General features: G+C 39.2%; 1 protein-coding gene across 1 annotated transcript in view; it reads left to right on the forward strand.

Moving 5' to 3' along the window:
• The window catches only part of MREG (melanoregulin), a 69,463-nt gene extending 57,736 nt beyond the window's left edge, over positions 1-11,727 (forward strand). Inside the window, exons 3-5 of the mRNA XM_005676924.3 lie at positions 7,318-7,408; positions 8,525-8,688; positions 9,938-11,727. Of these exons, the coding sequence (XP_005676981.2) occupies positions 7,318-7,408; positions 8,525-8,688; positions 9,938-10,072 (390 nt within the window). The 3' untranslated portion in view covers positions 10,073-11,727. The remainder of the gene's footprint in view (positions 1-7,317; positions 7,409-8,524; positions 8,689-9,937) is intronic.

The raw sequence follows: 12,461 nt of genomic DNA on the forward strand, positions 1-12,461 counted from the left end.
CAGCTCCTTACCTACTGAGGTGTACACCTGGGCAAGTACTTCATCTCCCTGAGCCTCAGTTTCCTCATTTTTCAAATGTTATAATAATATCCATCTCATTGAGACTTCCCTGGTAGCCCAGTAGTTAAAGCTTTGCATTCCCAATGCAGGGGGCCAGTGTTTTGATCCCTGGTCCAGGAACTAAATCCCAGACGCTGCAACTAAGAGTTTGCATGCCACAGCTAAAGATCCTGCTGCAAATAAGTGAAATAAATAAATAAAAATATTTTAGAAAATCCATCTCTTACATGTCATATTATGGGAATTGACTAAATACCTATAAAGAGCTTAGAGTAGTACCTGGGAGTAAGTACTCCGTCAGTATTATCTATTTCTGTCTGTCTACTGTCTGTCTGACTCTCTTTTTTTTGGAAATGCCTTCAAATCCTTTTCTAATTTTTCCAGGTGACACAGAAGGAATATATTATGTTGAAAGAGCCTACAGAAGTTATATTTCTAGAAATGATAAATTATATAGTGTATTTTCACTGTGCTGTGTGCTTAGTCATTCAGTCGTGTCTGACTCTTTGTAACCCCATGGATTGTAGCCCACCAGGTTCCTTTATCCATGGGGATCCTCGAGGCAAGAATACTGGAGTGGGTTGCCGTGCTTGCCTCCAAGGATCTCCCAAACCCAGGGATCGAACCCAGGTCTCCTGCATTGTAGGTGGATTCTTTACTGTCTGAGCCACCAGGCAAGCCCCTAAAGTACAGCAACTATCACATGGCTCCAGTGATGGAGAGCCCATTGTCTTAGAAAAGCTTCATCCGGGGTGGAAAGTTCCATCTAATTTCGCTCTTTCTGCGGCTTCCACTAGTGCAGACAAGTCTTACTGGAACAAGGAATAAATAAAGTTATTAGTTCTTGTTATTAGGAGCAAATAAAAATGCACCCAACTCTTAGGTTGAAAAAAGTCAACATAGCCAAAGGACCAGATACAGGGACGTGTCTCTTGCATGAACTGCTGCTAATAAATTTTAACTTGTAGATTTTATATCATAGGCCTTATTTGTTACAGGTTTCAAGCCTCGATTCTTACATTCCCTGTGTTAGTCATCTCTGCTACTTTTGTGACCTTTGACCCCCATGCAGTACCTGATGAGAATCATGGCTAAGCTCACAAACCAAGCCCTTTCCTGTGTCACTAAAAAGCTTCCTCCAGGCTGATGTCAACAGCTTTAAATGCTCTTCAGTAGCTGGAAGACTACCCTAGTCTGTGTTATCCACTTCACATTTCTCTGTGAAAAGCAAGCATGAGAGAATCTGTTAGAGGCTTGTTAAAATACAGATATTCCCCCACCCCCATATATCACATATCTTTTTCTTACTTATCTACTTGCAGAATGAAAGAAAATGAAATGGGAGAAACAGTCAATATATATATATTTAAAATATCTTTTGGAAACTCCATTTTGAATAGAAAGTAGCATAAGATGATACAGTTGGTGAAAGTTGAAAGGAAAGAGATAGCAGTTACAATGTTTAAAGAATTCATTTTATCAAAAAGCTATCACTTGCAAGTAAAAGTATTTGACTACTCTGCACCTTGTAGTTCCTTGAGTTAGATGTTTAATATTTGCAATATAATGTTATTATAGCCACAGTCATATGGAGTCTTCTTTTAATGTGGATGTTGAGTTGAAGTGGGAATTCCCATAGGAATGTACACAGTGTATGATACATGTGGATACTTGGGGCAATATAGCTCTTCCATCTTTCTCTCTCTCTCATTGCAAGGGAGGAGGACAAGTGGGGACACAGAGTCTCACTAGCATTTGCACAGATCACGATCTGTTCCCTGGGGAACACATTGGGGCACATTGCAGCCCCAAATAAAAATTTGGGTTCCGGTAGCAACAAAGAAAGACAAAATACAGACCCTGGGGTAACTGATCTGTCTGCCACTGCAGATGCTTGATGCCTGCTTCTCCAAGACCTGTTTTCCCCTTCTCTCATCAATCTATCAAGTTTGTCCCAAATTTCCTTTGGAGAAAAAAGTTACATTCTCAGTTCTAAGAGTGGACACTGATTCAGTTCTGTTCAGTCGTTCAGTCGTGTCTGACTCTTTGTGACCCCATGGACTGTAGCACACCAGGCTTCCCTGTTCTTCACCAATTCCCAGAGCTTGCTCAGACTCATGTCCACTGAGTCGGTGATGCCATCCAACCATCTCATCCTGTTATCCCCTTCTCCTGCCTTCAATCATTCCCAGCATCAAAGTCTTTTCCAATGGGTCAGTTCTTTGTAACAGGTGGCCAAAGTATTGCAGTTTCAGCTACAGCATCAGTCCTTCCAATGAATATTCAGTACTGATTTTGACGGGTTTGATCTCCTTGCTGTCCAAGGGACTCTCAAGAGTCTTCTCCAGCACCACAGCTCAAACAGGACACTGATAGGCTTAAGCTAATAAACAACCCTGGCTGGATATTAGAATCAGTAAGGGACTATTTTTAAGTATCTGTGCATGGGACCCACCTCTCAGAGCAACAAAATCAGAATCCTTTGAACGGGTGCTTGGCTTGAAATCCAATAACATAAGGCAATCAGCATATCCCATTGGCTCAAGGATGGGCACGTAACCCAGCTCAAGCCAAGTCGATGCAGCAAGTTTTCATTTTATGCCCTCTGTTCTCTTTGAATTTTTATTTCTTTGTGATTATATTAATTATATTTGTATAGTTAAAAATAAATTAATCTCTTTTGAAGTTGCTTCTAAAAGTATAAGATGATTTTAAAGTATATGTCATCTATTGTTAGAGTACATTTCTTTAGATGTACAAATCTCCATTTTAAGAAGAAGAAAGAAGTATATTTTAACTGTGCCATGTATCCACAACCTCACAATAATACAGAATAGGTGTGAATAAAATGTTTTAATTTTATGTATGAGAAAATGACCCCTGGAGCTTAAATCAGAGCTCAAGGTCAGGACCAGCTCATGGGATGGAGAAGCTGCAGGAGAGCTGGCTCCTGACTGTGGAAGCCGATTGCTCTTTGTTCTGCTTTTCGTGTTTGACCTCAGCCTTCTTATCTAGCAGCTCTAATCTGATCTGGCCAACAACTAGAGAGGAGAAAATCCTCAAGGATTCAGCTAAGTATCTTCAGTTGCTCTTTTTCAATCAGGTGTTTTTCGGTTTGACTTGGTTCCCAGATATCTTATGAAATTAAATTTGCATGATTTCTTTGATTATACTTCTGCTAATGTACTCATTGTTCAACTTTCAGGCCCCAGCGACACAATGACCATATTGCATTACTTCAGAAATTATGAGTAAACACAGATTGTTTTAGAAAATAAGAGTGTTAACTTTTAATGTCTAGTAGATTTGAGTGTCAAGTCATTTGTGAAGAATATTTGACTTGTTATTTTCAAGTCATTTGTCTGAAGAAAATTGGTGCAATTTTTAAAATGTAGAAGGACATCATAAGACTTGTTTTTCTCTAATACTAAGGAATAAATGAGTTAGTTTCTTTAGTTGTGGGTAAGATTTTGTTCATCATCATTTCTTATTTGCTACATTTAGATTCTGTTCTTTGGGATCATATGCTAAAAAAAAATTCAAATCCTCTGTTATCATCATTTATTTTTTCAAAAGCCAATTCTTTGTTAAAACTCTGCCCAAGCTACTTCTGGTTTTAGAGCTTTAAGTTTTGCACAGAGCTTTCAGGATGCTTTCATGTATGGTTATCCATGACTATTCTGTCAAAAGAAGAAATGTGGATTTATGAAATGCTGAGTTTCATTCTGTTAATCTTTAACAGGCACTTATCACATGCATCCATACTCAGCAGATTTTAAAATGTTGCATCGTTGCTTCTCCTTTGACAGTTTATCAGAGGAACAGACAGTAAAATGAAATGAGTTTGTGTAACATTGTTAGTGTTTAGGAATAGCAAAATAACCAATATATGGACAGCAAGAAAAGAAAGATTTAAAAAATCTGAAGCCTGGGTTATCCAATGATGAGTGGGTATCTGAAAAAGAGAGATTTGGCTACACTTAGTTCAGGACAGAAGTTCTGACCATCAGCCCAAGGAGCAAAAGAAAAATTAGCAGACTTTTCATCGCAAGGTAATGAAGCCACCTAGTGGTTTGTTAGATAATTTATGTGAATGTATAAAGTGTCTTGTGAATTGATTGAATGGGTCTCTATCACGCATGAATAGGACTCTGATCACTTATCATTTAGTCCAGCAAGGAGGGTCAGTTTCATTGAGAAGAAGCACAGCGTTGCTCTGTGTAATCTTTTATATATTTATAATCTTTTTTAAAATCAGAAAGGACTTAAGTTAACTTACATGAAACTACAATGAGAGAGCACAAACTAGAAGAGAAAAAAAAAAAGATATGAAAAGTAGTAAAAAAAACTTCTGTTAATTCAAAAATGTTTTCAAGATTCTGTACATTTTCCATGATAGGACTCTGTGTTTTCAGGAAAGCATGGGAACCGATCAGTTATAAAAATTCAGTGTTCAGAACAGTGAAATAATTTTTGAGAAAAGCAAAATCCTACCTGATGTCAAGAACAGAGAAATGTTTCTTCTAAAGGTCCTCACCGATGAGGTGCTGCCTCATGCCATGCGTAATGTCCTCAGTCCTTGTAATAGAAATCAGTCACGAGTCTTGGAATATTGTTTCGCAGCTGTGCCTGCACTGCTCTGGAGGAGAATGTGCACCAAGCTCTATTTTCAGGGCTTGCCTGAAAGCATTTGATCCTCATAATAAGCCCGAGAGGAAGGCAATATTATTATCCCATGCTGCAGATTAGGCCAGTGACATGCTGTCACTTTATGAACCTGCCCAAAGTTAAGCTCTTAATGAGTAATGGAACTGGAATTCAAACCCTCTGTGCTCTTTTCCAAGATGCTGTGTGTGCTGAATGGCACATCCAGTGAAAATGGCAATGCCGTACTGAATACTCAGACAGTCTGTAGGGCCTTGGATAGGAGTGCTTTAACACGGTGCTAAGGACATGGTGAGGACTGCGCGTTTCTGAGATGACCCAGTTACGTTGCCCTCCAGTGTCACAGGCTTCCCCCTGACTCCAGCCTCTGCACACTCATGCATACGCATGTGCAGACACACCTTTGATCAAAAGCGGAGGACCAGGCAAGAGAACTCAGATTCACCACTTCCCGACTATAAAAAACAGCTGAAATTCATCAACTTTTCAAACAGTTTTATTTTATTGGAGTACAGTTGATGTACAATGTTGTGTTAATTTCTGCTGTGCAGCAAAGCAGTTCATTCATTATATATATATATGCATTCTTTTTCATATTCGTTTCTATTATGGTTTATCACAAAATATTGAATAGAGTTCCCTGTGCTATACAGTAAGACCTTGTTCATCCATTCTATATATACCAGATTGCATCTGCTAAGCCCAAACTCCTAATCCATCCCTTCCCACTGCCCTCCCCTTGGCAACCACCAGCCTCTTCTCTTTGTCCACAATTCTGTTTCTGTTTCATAGATAGGCTCATCTGTGCCATATTTTAGATTCCACATATAAGTGATACGCGAGAGTATTTGTCTTTCTTCCTGACTTATTTCACTTAGTGTGGTCATCTCTAGGTCCATCCATGCTGCTGCAGATGGCATTATTCCATTCTCTTTTGTGGCTGAGTAGTATTCTGTTCATTATTTCATTCTCTTTCGTGGCTGAGTAGTATTCTGTTCATTATTTCATTCTCTTTCGTGGCTGAGTAGTATTCTGCTCATTATTTCATTCTCTTTCGTGGCTGAGTAGTATTCTGCTCATTATTTCATTCTCTTTCGTGGCTGAGTAGTATTCTGTTCATTATTTCATTCTCTTTCGTGGCTGAGTAGTATTCTGTTCATTATTTCATTCTCTTTCGTGGCTGAGTAGTATTCTGTTCATTATTTCATTCTCTTTCGTGGCTGAGTAGTATTCTGTTCATTATTTCATTCTCTTTCGTGGCTGAGTAGTATTCTGTTGAGTATTTGTGCCGTATCATCTTTAGCCATTCCTCTGTCGATGGCCAGTTAGTTTGTTTCCATGTTTTGGCTATTGTGAATAGTGCTGCTGTGAATATAGGGGTGCATGTATCTTTCTGAACTATAGTTTTGTGAAATTCATGACCTTCTGATGGCTTTGTACCTTCAGATACGAGATTTAAAATACAATCATAACCAAATATGCTCTGTTTTGCTAGTTTTTCCTTCGTAGAGTGGCATCTATAAATGTTTGGGAATGGCAGCTGAATTGATTTCTCTTAACCAGTCATGAAAGTTGATTAGGGATGAGCAAGGCAAGCCTGGCATCACTGAAACGTTTTCAGTTACAGGAGTCAAAATGCCATATAATCTGAGTCTCAAATTGAGCATTTAGAATGATGCTCTTTTAAGCTATACTTTAGCATAATTGTGTGATTAATTTCTTGCGAAGCAGAAAAGGTATACTCTATAAAATGACTTTTTCATATAGATAAGGCTCCTTGAAAATAAATTTCCATTCTGTTTAAAAGAAATCTGTAGCTCAGTAAAGATTCTGCTGCTGCTGCTGCTAAGTCACTTTAGTCATGTCTGACTCTGTGCAACCCCATAGATGGTAGCCCACCAGGCTGCCGTGTCCCTGGGATTCTCAAGGCAAGAACACTGGAGTGGGTTGCCATTTCCTTCTCCAATGCATGAAAGTGAAAAGTGAAAGTGAAGTTGCTCAGTTGTGTCCGACTCTTCGCAACCCCGTGGACTGCAGCCTACCAGGCTCCTCCGTCCATGGGATTTCCCAGGCAAGAGTACTGGAGTGGGGTGCCATTGCCTTCTCCGATACCTATTAGCTGGATGATATTATATTAGCTAGGTAAACTTTCTGGGCATCAGTTTATTTATCTATAAAAAGTCTTTAGTAATACTGTGTGCAGGTATGTTATATATAAAAACGTGCAGGTATTTTATATATAAAAGTTTTTTATACCTTCAATCTTTATGACATCCTTAAATGGAATATTCACTGTTGTTATCCCCACTTTATAGGTGCTATCATTGTAGTTGGGAGATTAGATAATGTGAAGAGGTTAATTGGGATAGTTTCTGAAATGTGTTACATCACTGGTACATAGCTGATATCCCAGACATGGAGGTGATGTATTCCTGCTGACTTCATCTCACCTAGCTCCTTTTCTCCTTTTGGAATATGCCTTGAAGATTAGTGAAGAGGAGAACCACACACATTAACAACTTAACTTTGGGAATTAGATAGAGATTTAGGCCAAAGTGTAAAAATAAAACTGAAGTTTAATTTTTCCTACAGGAGTGGCAAAAACTCAATTATGATATCTATACCCTGCGACAGATTCGAAGGGAAGTGAGAAATAGATGGAAACGCATTTTAGAAGATTTAGGTGAGTCTAAAAGTGATTATAAAATGGCAAAAATAAACCAGTTGTGGTTATTCCTCTTTACTTTTTCCAGCCTGGTTTTTATAAAAGGAATGTCAGTAACTGACTGATTAAGGCTACTGTGTACTAATTGTTTTCCCAATGCCGTCATCTCTGTATCCTCCAGCATAAACATCTGATGTTTCTCTTATCATCAGCCCTTGTCTTGAGGATATTTTTTGCCATGTGTTACGCCATCTGTCTTCAGTATCAAGTAGCACAGGGCAGTGAAATCATTTTCATGGGATATTCATTCAATCAAGATCATTGAATTTGGGGGCACTGTACATTGATTGATTTAAATGGAATGATTGGCCAATTACTCATAGCTTTATAAGATAGAGCACATTGGGAGAAATATTATTTGTAAGAGAGACAGCAAATACCTGTGGTATTAGAGTAGCTATTGGATATTGATTTTTCTTAATTCTGCCAGGGTTGTAATTCAGTAAATATGACCCTCACATTATAAAGAAGCTTGTTTTCATGTTCAGAAAAAAATGAATTTATCAATTTTGAAGTCTTCAGTCCTTCCCCTTTGAAAGAGAACATTACACCTTGGCATTATAACTTTGCAAATGTGGGTACCAAGTTGCTATCCCTTGTTGCTTATATTATGCTCGTATTAAATCTATGAGTCTTTTAGACCTTCGTACAAGTAATTTAGCCAGCCAACGATATTGCCCTAGGGGAGGTAACCTGGGCTTGGAGGAGTCTGGACCTGAAGATGACCATTTTGCAGGTTGAGGGGGCAAGTAAGAATTCTGGGGACAGAGGAGGAGGTGAAGAGTAGGGAATGGGAGGAGGGTTTCCAAACTGATAAAGTGGGTGGCAGGCCGTCAGTGGGTGAGTAGCAGAGGCTTAACTTGGAGGGAAAAGTTAACAAAGAGAATTTGATATGAAGAAACCGCAAAAGCGTTTTAAAGACCCGGCCAACCTCAGTGAGCTGCAGGGCAGCAAAGGGAGTGGTGCCTTCGGCTTCAGCTTTCTCGTATTTGCTCCAAAGCCATCGACGGGTCCCCTCACCCCTTGCAGGTCTGTTGTGACTGCTTCACATGAGGGTTTAATTTCTTTACACAGGTTTTCAAAGAGAAGCAGACTCTTTGTTGTCAGTGACAAAACTGAGCACCATCAGTGATTCTAAAAACATAAGGAAGGCTCGGGAAATACTGTTGAGACTGGCTGAAGAGACCAGTATTTTCCCAACCAGTTGGGAGCTCTCGGAGAGATATCTCTTTGTTATGGTAAGTGTCCATCTGCTTATTTTTTGGTGATTTTTTAAAATTAATTTTTATTATAGTTGCTTTTGTCCTTTTGGAGGGTGTCTCAGATGATAAAGAATCCGCCTGCAATCCAGAAGATTTCAGAGACCAGATTCTATCCTTGGGTTTGGGAAGATCCCCTGGAGAAGGGAATGGCAACCCACTCCAATATTCTTGCCTGGAGAATCCCATGGGCAGAGGAGCTTGGCAGGCTATAGTCCATAGGGTTGCACAGAGTCAGACACGACTGAAGCAACTTCTCTCACATAGTTGCTCTAAAATGTTGTGTTGGTAGAACACTGAGTAGAGTTTCCTGAGCTATGCAGTAGGTTCTTATTAGTTAACCTATTTTTTGAATAGTATCAATAGTGTATATATGTCAATCTCAGCTTGCCAATTCATCCCACTCACTCCCCTTTCCCTCTCGTTGGTGTCCATACACTTGCTTTCTATATCTTTGTCTCTATTTCTGTTTTGCAAATAAGACCATCTGTACCATTTTTTAGATTCCACACATATGCATTCATATGTAATACTTATTTCTCTCTTTCTGACTTACTTCCCTCTGAGTGACAGTCTCTAGGTCCATCCACATCTCTGCAAATGATCCAGTTTTGTTCCTTTTATGGCTGAGTAATCTTCCATCGTATAGATGTACTGCACCTTCTTTATCCATTCCTCTGTTGATGGACATCTAGGTTCCTGATTTTGCTTTAATTTTTTGCTTCTCTATTAGTCCATAAACTTACTCAACATTCTAACCCCATGAACTTCACCGTGGTATGAGGTGTGGGAGATGGTGCTGGCATCTTATGCCTTGGTGTTCAGTAGCCAGCACATCATAATCACTTGGAGGGCTTTAAAAATTCACGTTTCTGGAATATACTTAGACCAGTTGAGACTTGGGTTGTAGTTCAAGAATCTGTATTTTTCAGCCAGTTTTGTTGGGCAGTCAGCTTTTTGAGCTATTTTGGGGTCAAAGTGATGTGAGAAATAGTGGGTATATAGCCTAAGATTGAGAAATGATTTGAAAGTACTCTAAGAGCAGGGGAATGTTTCCTGGAGAATGTAAGTGATTAAGGAGTGTCTCTAAATTTGTTGAGAAAAATTTAATAAATGTTCTACTCACTCATTGTTATTTCTAGATGGATGTGATTTTTAGATGAATTTTTGCCACAGACATGGCTTTGTTTCCATTTTGATAGCACTTTTGTTTTTAATTTTTTGGCAGGACCGTCTCATTGCACTTGATGCTGCGGAAGAGTTCTTTAAAATTGCCAGTCGAACTTACCCCAAGAAGGCTGGGGTCCCATGTCTGGCAGATGGCCAGAGAGAACTGCGCTACTTTCCTTTTCCAAGTCCCTAAAGGAGAAGCTACGAGGCAGAATGGGAATTTTTCCACTGGACCTCAACAGCCAACCAAAGTTGGGCAAATACGTGCAAACAAGAATGAGCAAGAAGAGAGCTAGCTAAGAGAAAAAGGATTTTGAATCCTACTAAAACCTAAGAGTTTGGATAGCTGGTCATCATGAAACTATATAAATGTTGAGGTTGCATTGAAACATCCTGGTGATTTGCATCAGAGCATTGGTCAGTGGGCTGTTTTATCATGGGTGATTAGATTCTATTGCCCCCATTTTGGTTTTGGTTATATAATGAGCTTTGACCACTGATCCTATTGGGAGAATGGGATATTCCAGTTAATAAGATTACTGGAGCCATCATTGAGCCTAAATATGGATTACCAATTTTCAAATAACTTATATAATATAGGCTAACACCAAAACACGACCAGGCATGATGTGACCTTCCTTGATTTTGGAGCACCTACATATCCTTGGAGGTGTTTAGAGCATCAGTTGGAGAATATCCAGAAGTTTAGGTGTACAAAACAATAGAAATATCTAGGAGTGCTGCTCAGGAGGGAGCCCTAAGTAGAATGATCCCAAGCAGAACTCCATGTAAAAAGCTCTGTCTTCAGTTGTGGTACAGGCATCTCAAATTCTTAACGTTATTGAGATCTGGTTACCTCATTTTTGCATAGTGTCCAGTTCTGGGCCACAAGCCCCTGCCTGATATTTTATCAGGGATATTTGACCTTCACTGTCTTCTCTTCTCTTTAGCCTATTTCCAGCTTATTGACTGAGAGTTACACCTGCCCAAAGTCCTCTCGTGCATATTTGCAACTCTGTAGGCCATGTATTGAAGAAAGTCATTGCTGGACTTTCTTCCATCCTGAAGATGAATTTCAGAATGGAGCATTTCTGTCAATAAGTTTGCCACAGGTTGAGCAGCTCAGCTTCAAAAGTTAATAGCCCCTTAAGCAAGGAGCTTGTCATGAAATCAGGGTTCATTGTATTGAAAAGAGCTTTTCAGGTTTATCAGTAGATTGCTGAAAATAATGGCAATATTATTACTTTTACAGATTTTGCTTTTCTGACTTCAAGTTTAAAAGTAACTTGTATGTAGTCCTGTGCAGGGGATTGTGACTTGAAGATTTCCCTACCCCAACTAGCTCTCTTGGTAGTGAATACTTTGTTTAAAATATTTGTTAGAGGAGATCCATGTTATCCATTTACGAGTGCATTGCAGACCAATTAACTGACATGTTTCAGGAAAATTTTTCATAGTTGAATAAGTAAAGAAAAAGTTTTATTTTTTAAAATAAATAATACATTTTTATTTTGTTTTGTTTAGTTCTTAATACCTCTCTCAAGTTGTTTAAAATCAGCCTGCAGATATTTTCTCTCACCTCTGTAGGCTCTTGCAAGATAAACATACAGTGAGACAAACAAATAAAACCAAAAAGAAACAATAAATTAACAAAATACATTTGAAGATCATACTGTTTTCATCTTTGTCCATGGAATTTGTGTTTTGTCTTTCTGACTTTTTTGATGTCAAAATAGAGGAGATTGTTTGCATCTATAGAGAATAAATTGTAATGATAGTCTTTATTTTTGGTAATGAATAAGTAAGGTTAAACTTCCATTGCAAAGAATTAAAAGGTTTCTATGTTTACTTTTCAGTTGAATGTGTGTTATATTTCCGAGAATAAAGAGGAAATAGATATTCTTTCCTTAATCCCTTTAAATTAAAAGTAAAGAGGCTGAGAGAGATGGGCTTAAGGACCTCTGGTCGTTCTAAAGCCAGTCAAGGGGCCAGTCTGAGTTCAGGTCCATTGAGAAGTACGTGAGAGGGGCTTGAGGGTGGCGGAAGTGACCACTTCAGGAGTCACAAGGTGCTCTTCAGGAACGGGATCCAGGGGTTCATGTGTGTATGCAGGGCAGTTTCAGATGATGGATGGAAATTTTTATAGTAATTGTTATGTATTTTAACATGCACCAAGGAAGCAAGGGGGTGGGGACTTCCCTGGTGGCTCAGTGATAAAGAATCTGCCTTCAATGCAGGAGACCTGGGTTCAATCCCTGGGTCGGGAAGATCCCCTGGAGGAGGGCATGGCAACCCACTCTAGTACTCTTGCCTGGAGAATCCCATGGACAGAGGAGCCTGATAGGCTGCACTGCATATGGTTGCAGAGTTGGACACGACTGAAGTGACTAAGCAGCAGCAGCAAGGTGGGTGGGGGTGCTGTAATTTAGCAGATAGAACACGAGATCTCCTATTCCATGAATATAATTACAACCAACAATAAAAAGTATTTTATGTTTCCTTAAAGGGGTCCCAAGGAAGGTAGAGTGGACACACTGACCAAAGGAATAAAGAATGCTTTGGTGAGGAGGCCCTAACATCAC

This window comes from Capra hircus, chromosome 2 (genome assembly GCF_001704415.2).
Source record: "Capra hircus breed San Clemente chromosome 2, ASM170441v1, whole genome shotgun sequence".
Lineage (NCBI taxonomy): Eukaryota > Metazoa > Chordata > Mammalia > Artiodactyla > Bovidae > Capra > Capra hircus.